Below are 16195 nucleotides of genomic sequence, written 5' to 3'. Positions count from 1 at the left end.
GCCCTTGTTCACCTGGGAGGGAGGTTTGGGCAATTCCTACCCCGCTGGCGGTAAGAGGCGCATTGACGGGCCATTGCCGCGCTTGAATCGAGGTGTGACCTGGGGACATTGTCCCCGCTCCTTTTGAAATGCAATCCTCCGATGGCAAGGCACTGAGAAATCCGGGCGCAGTTTGATGTGTCCGACCGCCAGGACAATAAAGAGAAGGTGTTAAAATGGTAGTAGGCCACCCCCCACCATCCCGCCCCTTTAGTCAGGACGCTTCCCACCCCCACCCACAAAGCCAATTATTTACTATTGAATGACCCCTGCTGCACCACCCCCCCCCCCCCCCCGCCCATGATGGGCTCAGGGATACCATTTAATGGCGCATGGCGTGAATCCTCGGTCTTCAGCACCCGAGGCCTGGGAGTGGAGATTCCTAGCTAGGCTCCCTTGGAAGCGGCCCGGGGAACAATACATGCAGCTTTAGCTTCTCCTTGCCCCCAGAGCAGCCCGGGTGTCTCTGCTCTGAAGCAGGCGGCTCAGTCCCACGGCTGCAGAGCGCGGGGGCCGCTGGCGGAGCTTTGCGCCACCGCGCTGGAGCGTTGGTCACTGTCACTGAGCCTGCAGATTCCCAACCCTGTCAAGCCCCAGCGGATTCTCTCTCGCCGTCCAGCCCTCTCACATTCCTCTGCCTCTCCCGGACACACCCCTTCTCATTCCCCCCTCCCTGACTCATACTTTCAGCCTCCCACTCCGCTCTCCTGAACATACCCAGGGCCATATGCACGTTCCTGTGCTCCTCCGGAAGGAGAGTGAGGGGATGTCGCCAAGGCCAAAAGTATATCTGGTGTAGCTAGAGAGAGAGATAGATGACAAATTCATGGAGAATAGGGCCATCAATAGCTATTAGCCAAGATGGTCAGGGTGACGACTGCATGCTCCAGGTGTCCTTATATCTCCAACTCCCAGAAGCAGGGACTGGATGACAAGGGATGGACATGGATCACTCAATAATTTCCCTGTTTTGGTCATTACCTCTGAAGCATCTGGCACTGGCCACTGTCGGAAGACTGGGCTAGATGGACCATTAGTCTGACCCAGTATGGCCGTTCTTATGTTCTTGAGTCACTGGGTGGGAAACAGGACAGATGGAGGGACAGGAACCCAAAACATTAACATCTGCCCTCCAGGGAATGAAAAGTGAATCCACCATGAAGGGATGCATTTGAGGATGGAGCTATGTAATACAATAACAGGAACTACCCCCCTGACACACCCCTTAGTTTGTATGGGCCCTTGTTGGGCATTGCTCATCTGGATTCAAAGCCTGGGGTAAATTTTGGCTCCCAGAAGAAGTTACAGCAATTCCACAGGAACAAAGGCTCGGGAAGTGTCCCATGTAGAGACAGATTCCCTTCCCCTTCAGTGCCTCTCCACCCATCACAGTTTTGTCCATGAGTTAGGAGACAAGTTCAAACCCAGGTGGGGAATCAGAGTGAACAAAAGGGAAGCAAGAGCCAGAGCTGAAGGAAAAGGGGGTCAAGGGATGAACAGAGGACACAGGGAGGGTGGGGGTTATTGGGGAGAAGGAGCCAAAATAAAATGGAGAAGGGGTAGAAACAGAGAAAGGCCCTCCCCCCACCCTTTCAATTACAATGATCCTGGTAACTTTGCCCACTCTTTGATTTTGGTGGTAAAACAGTGGTGGCCTGTGTGAGTGTCTAGTGTGGGTGTGGTGGTAGGTGTCTCTGATGGCTATGGTGTTTGTGGTGCTGGATGTCTGGTGGCAGTATTGGTGTAGATGTTTCTTCTAGTTATGGTATGGGTGGTGGTGGGTGTCTGTGGTAGAGAGGGTGTGTTTATGCATGGTGGTGTGCATGTGTGTCTAGTAGTGTGTGTGTGGTGGTGGCTAGTGGGGACATGGTTTGTGGTGTGTCCACTATTTAAAAACTTAACTTCTAATACAGATATTTGAACCTGCCCCCTCTGTACCTTGTTCCTGGTATATTCTCATGAGGGTGCACACTCAGATACAAACTGAAAACACTAGAATGGCAAGAAAAGTGATATAGGTGTTGCAAAAAATTACAAATCTATAAATCTGAGGTCTCTCTTGCACAGGACTGGGCTTCATAGTGTCATGAGTTTTATGATAATTCATCATTATTGTCTATTACTGAGGTCATGTCTACACTACACTACACTTACTTTAGCGTAGCTGCACTGATGCAACTGTGCCACTGTAGCGCGTCTGGTGAAGACGCTCTATGCCGATGGGAGCGTGCGCTCCTGTCGGCATGATTACTCCATCTCTGCGTGTGGTGGAAGCTATGTCGGTGGGAGAGCATCTTCTGTTGACATAGCATTGGTGTGGTCACCGCTTAGGGTGCTGTAACTTGCATCACTCGGGGGGTGTGTGTGTCTTTTTCACACCCCTGAGCTAGGTAAGTTAGATCAACTTAAGGGGGGGTGTAGACTTGCCCTTTGTCAGTGACAAGCTGCTACATAGGGTGATGTTATTGCTGCTGTCTCTCTTCTCCTAGGCTTAGGCACAGTTGTTTTGGATTGTTTTTTTTATTAAATGTCTTCTATAATTTCAGATAATTTGAGGAAATATGTTTTTGATTTTGGAGTAGAAATCAAGCCATTTCAATCTCTTCTGTAGCATGTTGATGTAAAGTCATTCTTCTCTGAGTTTGTACTGTGCTTTTATCCCATTTTTAACCTGTAGGCTTCAATTCTGTATTGCATCCTGGTTCCTTTATGCTGTTCCAGTGGCATAAAGGGGCTGGAAACCAGATGCATTTCCTCACTGGGGAATATCCCCAGTGGTGGTACAGAGCATGTCAGAGTCTGGGGAGAGGAGAAGGGATAAGTAATAGGAGAAAGAGGGTCTGGCCAGAATGCTCCAAGGGTTCTGGTCTGTCAGCCAGCAATCAGGGCATAAATTAAAGAAGCCCCAAGCACTGTTCTAGGTTGTGCTAGGGGCTGCCCATAAGCACCCAAATCCAGGAAGTACGTCTGTTGTGTGAAGGCAGCTTTTCCCCTCACCCTCGTAAGACTACACCAAGCACAGTTTGGCCACAGCTTAGAATGGTAGGCCCTAGTTTACGGTTACTTGAGCTATATCTACACTAGAGAGCTTACATCAGCGCAGCTGTACTGATGCAGCTGTGACACTGTAAGATTTCTTATGTAGACACTCTCCCCTTGACATAATTAATCCATCCCCAACAAGCAGCGGTAGCTATGTTGGCGGGAGAAGCTCCCGCGGACATTGCACTGTGCACGCTACCACTTATGCCAGCATAATTTATGTCACTCCGGGGGTGGAATATTCACATCCCTGAGCAACATAAATTTTGCCAACATAAGTGGTAGTGTAGACATAGCCTTGGTCTATGTTTAGTAAGTCTGCCTTAGTTTTGTATATTTTACAGTGGTAAGGCAGTCTGCTAGCATGCAGATTTTGTTCAGGGATGTGTAGCACTTTAACTGGTTGTGTTATATTTGTTTTTTTTAAGTGACTGTGTTTCTTTGAGTATTGTTATAGGTTTTGGTCTAGTCTAGTCTGGCAAAGAGCAATTTCTGATCACTGAGGTACAGAAATTGCCATTCAGAAATTGGTCCCTGCCCTATAATAGAGATTTCATATATTCCTAAGGCTGCATTTCTTAAAGGGGAGGATAAAGAAATATATAATGTAATTTAAAGAATTTACTACTGGGAGTATCTTCTGAGAGGAAACCATATTCTGTTCCCACCCCAATCCAGTCATTCTCTCCTGACTGGGCTGTCCCAAGTCATCCAGTTGAGCCCTATAATTTCTAGAGCTGGTTGAAAAATGATATGTTCCACGAAAAATGTCTGAATTTTGAGTTGGTTTTCCTTCCTTTCTGGCCACCTTTCTTTTCAATGGTGACATGGAAAAAGGAAAAGGGGAGAAAAGGAAAAAAGGGTGAAAGGGAGAGAAGGGAAAAAACCAAAAGAATTTTAATATTTAATATTTGTTATAGTAATTGTCAAAATTGGAAAATGTAAGAAAAATAAACATGTTCTGCAATTTAAAAAAAAAAGACAATTTTTCATCATAAAAATTTAGAAATACACTTTTTAATCAGCTCTCATTATCCTTTTTGCCTCACTCTTCCACCAAGTTCAGGTCTGCCTCTCCTTCCTTTCCAAGCAATCCCCTTGAAAAGAGTTGCTGGGATTGGTTCACCTTTGAGTCCAGAAAGGAGAGTCTAAAGCTCAAGTTAACATTTTCACAATTGATGCCTACAGCCTGTCTTATCACATCCCAATATCGCCCTAGCCTAGTTTATTCCCACTGCTTTGATTGTGCAGTGGACACTGGAGGGCAGTAGAGCTCCACAGAGAAGGTACTGGAGCACTCCATTGCTAATGTCACTCAGAAGACAGACCTTAAACATCTGGGCAGAGAGAACCTGGGAACAGAGCATAGAGCAAATGCTGCATGGACAATCACAGTACTCAGATGGCCTTGGCATGCAGACGGAGAATGGGGGATACAAAAACAGGAAGCTTAAAATGCTGTGGTGTTTATTGCATTAGTCCAAATAACATTTTCTGTAACCTCTGTTCATGTTTGCTCACTTTTAATGAAAATAACTTACTAAACATGTGACATGACTCCATATCTGTGTGGAACAGAGGTAAATTTGGGTCTGAAATGAGGGATAACCGTTGTAATGAAGGGCAGTTGAATGGGGTGATATCAATGCACCCAAGTGTGTTCACACACCACTGTGCAACACCTTACAAAAACCTCGACAGATAGATCTACATATTTGCTTTGTACTAGAGATGACCCTGGTCTAAACCTGATCGCAACTTCATGACTGATCTGGGGTATACCAAAAGTGTAGGTCCAAGCACCCCCAAACTTCAATGGGTTTGAAATCCAGATTTGAGTTTTGCAACTTAGGTTTATGTCTACTTTATACTTTCAGGACATGGATCTTAAATATATATCAGGCAGGTGCGCACGGGGCACTGGTGCTGTCAGACTCCTCAGCTGAATATGCTATAAAGCCTGGTCTACAGATTTTGTACCAGTATAATTATGTTGGTTAGAGGTGTGATTTTTTTTTTACTGATATAGTTATACAGTAAAAGCTGTTCTATCTGGCATGTTGGAGGAATAGGGAGTGCGGGTAAGTGAAAAATGCCGGTTAACTAAGAGGGAATGAATTTGCGTGTGGGAGGGGGTGTGGTGCTGGGGTGCGGGAGGGGGTGTGGGTTCTGGGAGGGAGTTTGGGTGCGGGAGGGTGCTCGGGGCAGCCGGCTGGGGCGCGGGATGCCGGATCCAGGGTGCGCTCACCTTGGGCAGCTTCACGCAAGCGCCAACCTGTCCTGGCTGCTCCTAGGTGGAGACGCGGCAGGCAGCTCTACGCACTGCCTCTGCCTGCAGGCGCCACCCCCGCAGCTCCCATTGGCCGCGGTTCCCAGCCAATGGGAGCTGTGGAGCTAGCGCTTCCTCCTAGGAGCAGCCAGGACAGGTCGCTGCTTGCGGGGAGCTGCCCGAGGTGAGCATCCCCCCGGATCCGGCACCATGTGCCTCAACCCGCTGCCCTGAGCCCCCTCCCGCACCCAAACTCCCTCCCAGAGTCTGCGCTCCACACTCCCTCCTGCACCCCAATCCCCTGCCGACCCCGCGCCAACCAGACTATAAACTGGAATTTCAATGAAGATCAGAAATGCCGGTTTATAGAGCTTTCCAGTTGGTGAAGTGCTGGAAGAAACAGCTTTTACTGTACCTGATAAAACCCGTAGTGTGGATATAATTATAATAACTGATATAAAAGTGCCTTATATCAGTATAGCTTATTCTCCTCTCTGTATAGGAATGAACTATACCTGTATATTAGAGAGATGAGGTGTGTGAGGTAATATTTTTTAGTGGACCAACAAGCATTGGAGCTGACACAGAGCTCTTCTTCAATTCTGTGTAAGCTTGAAAGCTTGTCTCTTTCACCAACAGAAGTTGGTCCTATAAAAGATATTACCTCACCCACCTTGTCTGTCTAATATTCTGAGACCGATACGGCTACTGTATATTGCAGTGTTGTTGTAGACATGCTGGTCCCAGGTTATTAGAGAGACCTGAAGAAGAGCTCTGTGTAGCTCAAAAGCTTGTCTCTTTCACTAACAGAAGTTGGTCCAATAAAATATATTACCTCACCCACCTTCTCTCACTCCACTTGTATAAGCATTTTTATACCAGTATAACTGCGTCCACACTAACAGGGGTTGTACCACTTTTAAGCCTTATCCATACTGGTATAGTTACTCAGATACATTACAGTGCGGTTGCTGCACACACCACATGCATTGTGGCATAAATATGCTGCAGCATGGATGCTATACATTCATACAAATACTTATCTGCTTGAGGGTGGACCTCTTTCACAGCTTATTTAGTAGCTATTCCTCCTGTCCTTCTGAAACAAGGAAATCAATGCAATAACAGCAGCTGACATGCTGTGTTGAACTAAGTAGAAAAACAAAAGCCAGACATAATAGCACATCTCACTTTGCCATAAGAGAAAGTGATTCTGTGAATCATTCCTACACTCCCATAGTCCAGCGGAAAATGTCACAAATGACTGTACCACTGGGTTTCATGGGGGTTCTCTTTATATGGTAAGTCCTCTCTTTGTTTGCATTTCACTAGAAAATTTTCCCAACAAATCACTCTATGCAAGGGTGGTACCCCTCACAGTCCTGCCTTTGTCTTGGATCGTTAACCACTAAACTGGTGTTAAGCTGCTAATAATGAAGGTTTCTGAGGATGCGCAAATTGGAAAAAGAGGACACACAACTACCAGCTCAGTCCTGCAGAGGAGGCCTGATGCATGATTTACAATGTATTCTTAAAATATCCATTTTTGGTGATACTCTAAGGGTATATCTCACTATAAGAACTACAGTTGTAGTGCCATAATGTAGACACTTGCTACAGTGATGGAAGGGGGTTTTCCATCGCTGTAGTAACTCCACCTCCTTAAGAAACTGTAGTTAGGTCAATGAAAGAATTCTTCCATCCACCTAGTGGTGTCTACCTTAGTTCTTAGGTGGACTTAGCTAAGACTATGTCTATACTGTACTTTTGTTGTTAAAACTTTTGTCAGTCAGGGCTGTGAAAAAAACACACCCTGACCAACAAAAGTAACAACAAAAAGTCCCGGTGTGGACATCACTTTGTCGACGGGAGATGCTCTCCTGCTGACAAAGCTACTGCCCCTCCTTGGAGGTGGTTTTATTTTGCTGGCAGGAGAGAGCAGTGTAGACATAGCCTATGTCTCTCGGGGTGAATTTTTCACACCCCTTAGCAATATAGCTAGGGTGAACTAAGTTTTAGGTGTAGACCAGGCCTAATTCAGCTGAGAAAATTAGTGGGCAGTTTGATATTGGGATTTGGTACTAGTACTTTGGATCTGTAGCTCTTCATACTTAGGTTGCTGGTGCAAATGAAGCTCAGGTAATCATTCTCAGTATCACCTGAAGGCTGTTTGGTGACATACATGCAAGACTTGGAGAGTCTCAGTTCAGTTCCTTATTTGTATATTGAGTGCTGACATTCTTGTCCATGCTGTACAATACGCAGATGGAACTATGATCCATGCCCCAAGGCATTACAATCTAAACTGGACAGACCATACAGTTAAGATATATAATTTGAGCAGAGGAAGGTGGACACCTCAAAGCAGGGAAGTTCCTAGAGGACAGGTATTCAGTTCCTCAGTTACATTGACACTAAGATCTTGTCTAAACAAGAAAGTTGTTGACCAGTTAATATATGTCTTGTCTATATGGGAAAGTTTTAACAATAATACTGATATAGTTATACAGATATGGTTATAGTTACACTGGCATTGTCCCTTGTGTGGATATTCTTACTTCGGTTTAAGAGTGGCTTATTTTGGTTTAGTTTAAGCCAATTCCTAATTGACTTTAGCTAAAGTAAAATAAGGACGGTTTTAACTGAAACAGAAGTGTCTATTCAAGGGTTCACACCAGTTTAACTAAATTGGTTTAAAATCACCTTTAGTTAAACCAGAGCAACTTTCTTGTGTAGACAAGGCCTACTTGCACTTCGTCTCTGCTTATTTGGAGTCTCACCAGATAGGTCAAGAACTGAATTTTTATGGAGAGTGAACTACCCTCCCACTTCTTGCGCATTCCCTCCAGGTCAGGATCAAAACACATTGGATCCACGTGAGGGGTGGGAGAGGGGAGCTTGGGCGGCTGCTGTCTCTTCTGTAAATAGAGGACTTTTGCTTCCAGGGTGCTTAACTGGGCAAGCACTATTGGAATACAAATAATAAATAATAAAATTAATAATAATAACCTTTCACTGACAGCTCCTCCACAAATATATCTCCTCCCAAAATGAGAGCATTAAATGTTTTATTTTTCACTGTGTATATCATTACCAGGAAACAACCTCAGGCCATAAAAGAGTCCCCAGCCCCAGCCCAGATATGTCAGAGAGTCAGGTTTGCTATTGGTACTGACTACACTAAAACTGCTGGGATAGGATAGTCAGAGTCTTGTGAATACAAACAAAGTGAGGAATGCAAACCTATGTTATGAACAGCTCCTATTTGAATTACCCATCCTGTCCATCTCCTACCTGTCAGTGCAGAATTGTTCCTTACAATACATTATCCCATCCTTTTCTCAACCTAATTTCAAATGTCCAGTGCCACTGGGCTCAAACCACTTTCCATTGCTGTACAGTCTATTAGGTCTCCCCATGATGGGCGTTGTATTTATCAAACAAGGTTTGTCTTTTGTTAATCTTCTACTCCTCCTGCTCTCCCAGGTAGTCGAGAGACCGCCTTCACCTATGCCGTTAGTGCTGCCGGGGTGGTGAACGCCATCAGCCGTGCATGCCGCGAAGGAGAGCTTTCCACCTGTGGCTGCAGCCGGACAGCCCGTCCCAAGGACTTGCCCCGAGACTGGCTATGGGGTGGCTGCGGGGATAATGTGGAGTATGGCTATCGTTTCGCCAAGGAGTTTGTGGATGCCAGGGAGAGGGAGAAGAACTACGCGAAGGGATCAGAGGAGCAGGCTCGCACACTCATGAACTTGCAGAACAATGAGGCTGGTCGCAGGGTAAGCTGGATGCTGGCCCTTTCCTTCTGGTTGGAGCAGAGGCAGATCAAGAACTCATTATGTGTTTGGGTGTCAAGTCACTCATGGGTGGCGATGAGGAACAGTATTAGTCAGTCAACTATGGGCCAGAGGATACCAGTAACTCCCTTGGTATGGTGCAGGGTCCTAGTTTCACCATTTTTTTGTGAATCCTACAGTCAAGATCAGTTTGGCACTTACAGTAGAACCTCAGAGTTATAGATGCCTTGCCTCGGGAATGGAGGTTGTCCGTAACTCTGAACAAGACGTTGCGGACTTCAGCCACGGGGGAGTTGGGGCTGCAGCCACAGGGTTGGGCGGGGGGGTGAGTGTGTCAGGGCTCAGGGTGGGGGTGGGGCGAGTGGAAGGCTTCTGACTCTAGGGGTTGCCAGGGTTCCCAGCGGGGGGCTCAGGGCTTCTGCCCCCGGGAGCACCAGGGCTCAGGGCTGTAGACCTGGGGGGAGCGCTGGGCCTTGGGGCTTCAGCCCTGTGGCTCTGTTCCAGCTTCAGCCCTGTGGGGGGGCACTGGGGATCGGGGCTTCAGCCCACAAGTCTGCTCCTGATTACAGCTGGCGGGGGGAGGGGCACCAGGGACTGGGGCTTCAGCCCTGTGGCTTCGTTCCCGGCTTCAGCCTGGTGGGGGGGGGTGTGCTGGGACTTGGGGCATCAGCCCCGCGGCTTCACTCCCAGTTTCAGCTCGGGGAGGCAGGTGTGCCGCCAGGGCTCAGGGTTTTAGCTATGGGGAGAGCGCTGGGGCTGAAACTGCGCTCCCCTCATAGCTAAAGTCCCAAGCCCTGTGTCCCCCCCCTCCCCCGCTGAAACCAGGAGCAGAGACGCGGGACTGAAGACCTGATCCCCGATGTCCCCTGTGGGGCTGAAGCTGGGAACGGAGCCGCGGGGCTGAAGCCCCGAGCCCCAGCACTCCCCCCAGTCTAAAGCCCTGAGCCCCAGTGCTCCCAAGGGTCAGAAGCCCCAAGCCCCCCCTCTGGAGCCCTGACCCCTTCTGACACTGCAGCTGCAGCCCCAACCCCCCCAATGGCCGAAGCACTGAGGCAGTACAGTATTTGCTTTTTTTTTTTTTTTTTCTGCTCTGCTGCCTGTTTGAGGACTTCTGGTTTCACAGGGTGTCCAGTAGACGGGTAAGTCCATAACCCCGCTGTTCATATCTTTGAGGTTCTACTGCAGTTTTCTCTGGCCAGCAAGTGAATTAGGGCAAGTGAGGAGCTCCAAGGTGTGTCCAAAACCTTTTGTTTGCTAAACCACTGGATGCCATGGACATTTAGGGCCAGATTCTCAGCCCTGCTAAATCAATTTTGTACTGCCCTGGCACATTTGGGGATTTGGGCCTCAGTCAGTTTTTCTTCCAACACACAACCTTACTGGGGTTGCCAAAGTGGGATCTTGGTGGTGGCGCGAGGGTATTCCTGTGACACTGAATTTTCTTTCACCTGTGTCATTCATAGATTCATAGAGTTTCAGGCTAGAAGGGACCTTTAAGATCATCCAGTCTTTCAGAGCATTACATTTCACCCAGTTATCCCTGTACTGAGCCCAATAACCTTTGGCTCACTGAAACATAACTTGTGTTTGGCTAATGCACATCTTCCAGAAAGGCATCCAGTTTTGATCTGGAGACATGAGGAGATGGAGAATCCACCACTTCCCTTGGTAGTTTGTTCCAATGGTTAATAACCCTCACTGTTAAAATGTTGTGCCTTATTTCTAATTTGAGTTTGTCTGGCTTCAGCTTCCAGTCATTGGTTCTTGTTGTGCTTTTCTCCACTAGGTTAAAGATCCTTTAGTACCCTGTATTTTCCCCCCATGAGGTACAATCTAAACAGATCAAACTCTTTAAGTCTCTCACTGTAATGCATTTTCTTCAGCCCTCAAATAATTTTTCTCTCTTTTCTGCACCCTCTCTAATTTTTCAACATCCCCTTTAAATGTGGACACCAGAACTGTATGCATTGTTTCAGTATTGGTCTCACCAATGCTGTATACAGAAGTAAAATGATTTCTCTACTCCTACTCACTATTCCCCTGTTCATATATCCAAGGATCATGCTAGCCCTCTTTGCCACAGCATTGCACTGGGAGCTCATGTTCAGTTGCTTGCCCACTATGATCCCTAAATCCTTTTCAGAGTCACTGGTTTCTGGCATTCTGTAGGTATGGCATGCATTCCTTATTCCTAGATATATAACTTTGCATTTTTCTGTATTAAAATGCCTTTTGTTTGAATAGATCCAGATGGCTCTGTATGAGTGCCTTTATTATTTACCATTCTACCAATCTTTGTGTCATCTGCAAATTTTATCAGGAGTGTTTTTATATTTACTTCCAGATCATTGATGAAAAAGTTGAATAATGTTGGGGCTAGCACCTATCCCTGTGGAACCCACTAGAAACATAATGATTCCCATTGACAACTATTTTTTGAGATCTGTCGGTTAGCCAGTTCTTAATCCATTTAATGTGTGTTCTATTGATATTATATCTTGCTAGTTTTTTAATCAGAATGTCACGCAGGACTAAGTCAAATGCCTTACAAAAGTCTAAGTATATTACATCTATGCAGTTAGCTTTATCAACTAAACATGTAATTTCATTAAAGAATGAAATCAGATTTGTTTGACAAGAAACTATGTTGACTGGCATTAATTGTATTCCTATTCTTTAATTCTTTACCAATGGAATTCTGCATCAGTTTTTCCATTATTTTGCCTGGGACTAATGTCCAGGTAATCCACCTTATAGTTAGTTACGCAGGTCATCCCACTTGCCCTTTTTGAATATTGGCATAAGATTAGCTCTCCTCCAGTTTTCTGGAATTTCCCCAGTATTCCAAAGTTTATTGAAAATGAACATCAGTGGGTCAGAGATCTCCTCAACCAGCTTTAGGATTTTTGGGTGCAAGTTATTCAGGCTTGTTGATTTAAAAATGTTTAATAGCTGTTGTTCAGTATCCTCCTCAGTTACTAATGGATTAGAAGATACTTACGTATCCTGTGATATGAGTAAATCATCCTGCTTCTTTCCAAATACATATCAGAAATATTTATTAAACACTTCTGCCTTTTCTGCATCATTAATAATTTTACTCTCTCTAGTTAGTAACTAGGATTTCTTTTGTTTCTAATATATTAAAAAAAACTCGTTATTGTCCTTAGCTGTGCCAGACATGGATTTTTCCCTGATGTCTTAAGCTTCCCTTATCAATTTTCTGCACTTTATAACTTCTAATTTATATTGATTGCCATCTATTTCTCCCCTTTTCCATTTGTTATATATTGCTTTTTTATTTCTAATTGCTGCTTTCACTTTGCCACTGAACTAGGACGGTCTTTTAGCCAGAGTTGTTCTCTTTCTTGACTGTGGAATCATCATGTGTCATAAGCACAGATGTCAGCATACTGCTATGGGCTTTTGCATTCCTGACCACTCCTTTTGGAAAACCAATTTTGAGGTAAAATTGCAGTTGGTGACATGCAGCAGACTGACAGCTCTGGCACCTAACATTTCTTTATTCTTCAAAGCGTTGAGGGTTTAACTGCCCTACATTTGGAGAGGCCGCTGCAGTTTTTTCATTAAACAACCATGTAAATTATGTTTAATTATTCTCACTAGGATCAAACATAGCAAATAGCAGCCAGTAGACTAGGGGTTCATCTAGACTACAATAATAGCTATGTGAGGGGATCAAGTTAGTAGACGTTTGTCCCACAACATGGTTAAAATCCAGTTCTGTCTTGTCATGTGAACAGGAATCTTACTGTGTCACAAGCTCAAACAGTGTTATAGCTTTGTATAGAGCTGGGTTGTATCATGGTTCAGGGATTCAGCTTAAAACAGTCAGGTCTTGTCTTCAGTACTAGACACAATCACATTTTAACTGTGTTTGGGCTGCTGTTTTGTACATGGTTGTGGTTATAGTTGAATTTGTAGATAGCGCTTTAAGGGTTAGGAGGTTTCATGGTCTGCAGTTAGCGGCTAGCCTGAACAAAGGCTTTACCCAGGGACATATTGCATTCTTCATCAGTTGGAGTCTTTAAATCAAGACTGGGTGTCTTTCTAAAAGATATGCTGAAGATCAACCACATACCATTGGGTCTGATGTGGGAATCACTGGGTGAAATTCTATGGACTGTGTTATGTAGGAGGTCAGACTAGATCATCCCTTCTGGTCTTAAAATATAGAAAAGAGCATGATCTTACATCTCACTTTAAAGCTATGACTACACGAGCACTTTTATTGGTAAAACTTTGTCGGTCAGGGGTGTGAAAAAACCACCCTCCTGACTGACATAAGTTTCACTGACAAAAGTGCTGGTATGGACAGTGCTATGTTGGCGGGAGACACTCTCCCACCAACATAGCTACTGCCGCTCAGTGGGGGTGGTTTAATTATGCGGTGGGAGAGCTCTCTCCTGTCAGCATAGAGCGGCTACACAGGAGACCTTACAGCGGTGCAGCTGCAGTGGTACAGCTTTGCCACTGTAAAGTCTGTAGTGTAGACATAGCCTAAAAGTGACTGTGTTTGAGCTAAGAGATGTATTTGGCTGGGTTGAATTCTAGTGATGAGGGGTTGCCATGGGGAACACACTAATTCCCATGAGTTTCTTCCTTGGAACAAGCATCTGACATGTTCCTTCTGAATAGAGGTGATGTGGGGAGAGGTGAGATAACTAGGTGAAAAATTAAAACAAAAGCGTAGCCTCTAGGGACTGCTGTTAAATGTGGAGCCTGTCTCCAGGACAATGATCCTTTAATATGCTGTTCACTACAGTGAGTGACTGAAAGCTGCAGGTAAGCAGCCTAGAAGAGAATGACACAATCAGACCCAATGAGGCAGAAAGTGTCTCTCTCTCTCACACACACACATTTCTAGCTGATGAAGTTGAACATGAACAATTAGAGAGCAAGAAGAATAGCTTCCTGTGCTTGAGCCTGGCATACTGCCAATGCACAGAGTGGCAGTCCATGGAGTCCAGTCCATGGAGTAGTGGCCCAGCCTGTCTCCCTACACCTGTGACTTACTCACACAGTGGTAAATCTCTATATTGTGCTAAATTTTCACGTTAAGGATTTTATGCTTGGGAATATGAAGCAATATGGGATCTTGGCACTCCATATATTGTAAATAGAGACAGAAAGGAAGGGGAAGAACATGAGAGGGTCAGAGGGGTGGGGACCATATAAAAAACCACAGCATGGCTCACCTGGCCATAAGCTGTACCCATTCTCTGAGGGACCAGTGGTCATTGGCAAGTGGCCTTAAATTCTACCCCCATTCTGATTTTCAGGTGAGAGTGTGATTTCTGTCTTCTGGTTTCTGGACAGAGTTTGAATTGAAGGGAGACATTTTTTCCCTCTGGTTTCTGGGTGGAGTTTTGCCATATCGTCCTATCTTGGTTCAGAGACAGAGTTCTTGTGCGAGAGAATTCTCCCTAATGCCTGGTTTGTGTGTGGAGCTCTGATGGTAGAGGGGGAATTTTCCCCTACCCAGATTAACGGGGAGGAGCTGGGAGGTCGGGGTGGGGATGTGAAGAGAACAATGTTCTTTTCTGTTTCAGACACAGTCTTGACCCCATCACCTCTCCACTCCACTCTGGAGTTTCTGAGGTACTGGCTCCTGGCTTTATTGCCCTTGTTTGTTTGTCTTTGACTGTTATCTCAACATGTCCTTTCCTTCCATCTGTCTTTTTCTCCACTTGGTCTCCATTTCCCTCTCTCATTCCCCTAATTTCTTATCTATCTCCCTGTCTCTCAGATTTTGGCAGTCTGTCCTTCCACACTGTTTACCCAGTCAACATATAGCAGGCCTCAATCATCAGTCACTCCATCCAGTGCCAGGTGAGGCTGGGAGGGGGCCATCTAATTAACCACATAGGAATTCTCCATTAATTCTCTTCCCATCCCCCTTCTTATGAGAGAGGAATCAGAAAGGAACTTGGGCTTGTGGAAAGGAGGCTTTAAACATTTTTATTGAACATACTTTCAGACTGATTCTGTGGCAGGGCCATTGACCAGACCCAGTCTTTACAGCGTCCTGTGGGGTCTGTTATTCTTCACCTTGATCCTAGCTCAGCCAGTAAAGAACCTACAATTTCTCCCACCCTCTCCCCATCCCAGCAGCTAAGGGATAGCGAAAGGGAGAATCATTTTGGGACTAATGCAGTCGTGATTCCCACAGTTAATGGATGGGGGACTGTGTATCTAAGCAAAGTGGGACCAGGCTTACTTCTCCTTAGGGGCTTGTGAGTACTGGTAGCATACACATTCCACAGCATAATCATTACCCAGATGTTTTGAGAATCGGCCATTTAAACCCAAGTCAGAGTAAACGCTGACAGTCCCATGATATTAACTGAGGGGGATCAAGTTGCAATGTTTTCCTAAAGGAACAAAGCCAAGGATTAGGAAGAAACAAACTACTTTATAAAAACATATGCAAGGGCAACAGAGGCATGAGTAATTTGGGATTTGACCCAACAATAACTAAGAAGTGCTAACACAAATGTATAACAAGCAGGCAGGCAAGTCAGTTAGGATACAGGAAGTGTCTGGTGCTCTGAAAATTCAAGTGTAGTTCAGTCTTGTACAGTACAGGGATCCTTAGGTAGCTATGTGGTTGGTGTTGCACAGTTATAGTCAAATCCAAGGCAAGTCCAGAGGCTTCAGATCTTTAGCTGTTATGTTACACTATGAAGGGCAATTACCAGTAAATCACACGCAGAGGAACGGAACTAAAGCCCCTCATCTCTAAGGGCTCAGAGCATTGTCTTCTCTGAGAGTTGGACTGGGCCCCAAAAGATTTACCACTTGAGCTAAAGCAGAATCTCTACTAGCTATCAGCCGTATTGGGGCTTAGGCACCCTTTATACACCTACTCACTAGTAGTCTTAGTAGCAATACTGTGGAATCTCTAAAGTAGTTGAGAGATTGGTTTCACTTACACAGTTCTGTTCAGTGTAATGAACAAACCCAACCTGTTAATTTTTTCCCCCACTGATTTTGAGTTTTTCTATTCTTGTGGTTTTTTAATGTC

The 16195-nt window shown here is 45.4% G+C and overlaps 1 protein-coding gene across 1 annotated transcript in view; it reads left to right on the top strand.

The window, feature by feature from the left end:
- Positions 1–16195, top strand: part of WNT5B (Wnt family member 5B) — a 95992-nt gene that overhangs the window by 76921 nt on the left and 2876 nt on the right. Inside the window, exon 4 of the mRNA XM_024204538.1 lies at positions 8837–9129. Coding sequence (XP_024060306.1) covers positions 8837–9129 — 293 coding nt within the window. The remainder of the gene's footprint in view (positions 1–8836; positions 9130–16195) is intronic.

This window comes from Terrapene carolina, unplaced genomic scaffold (assembly GCF_002925995.2).
Source record: "Terrapene carolina triunguis isolate 2854851 unplaced genomic scaffold, T_m_triunguis-2.0 Scaffold190, whole genome shotgun sequence".
Classification (NCBI taxonomy): Eukaryota; Metazoa; Chordata; order Testudines; family Emydidae; genus Terrapene; species Terrapene triunguis.
This window is presented reverse-complemented; position numbering and strand designations above follow the sequence as displayed.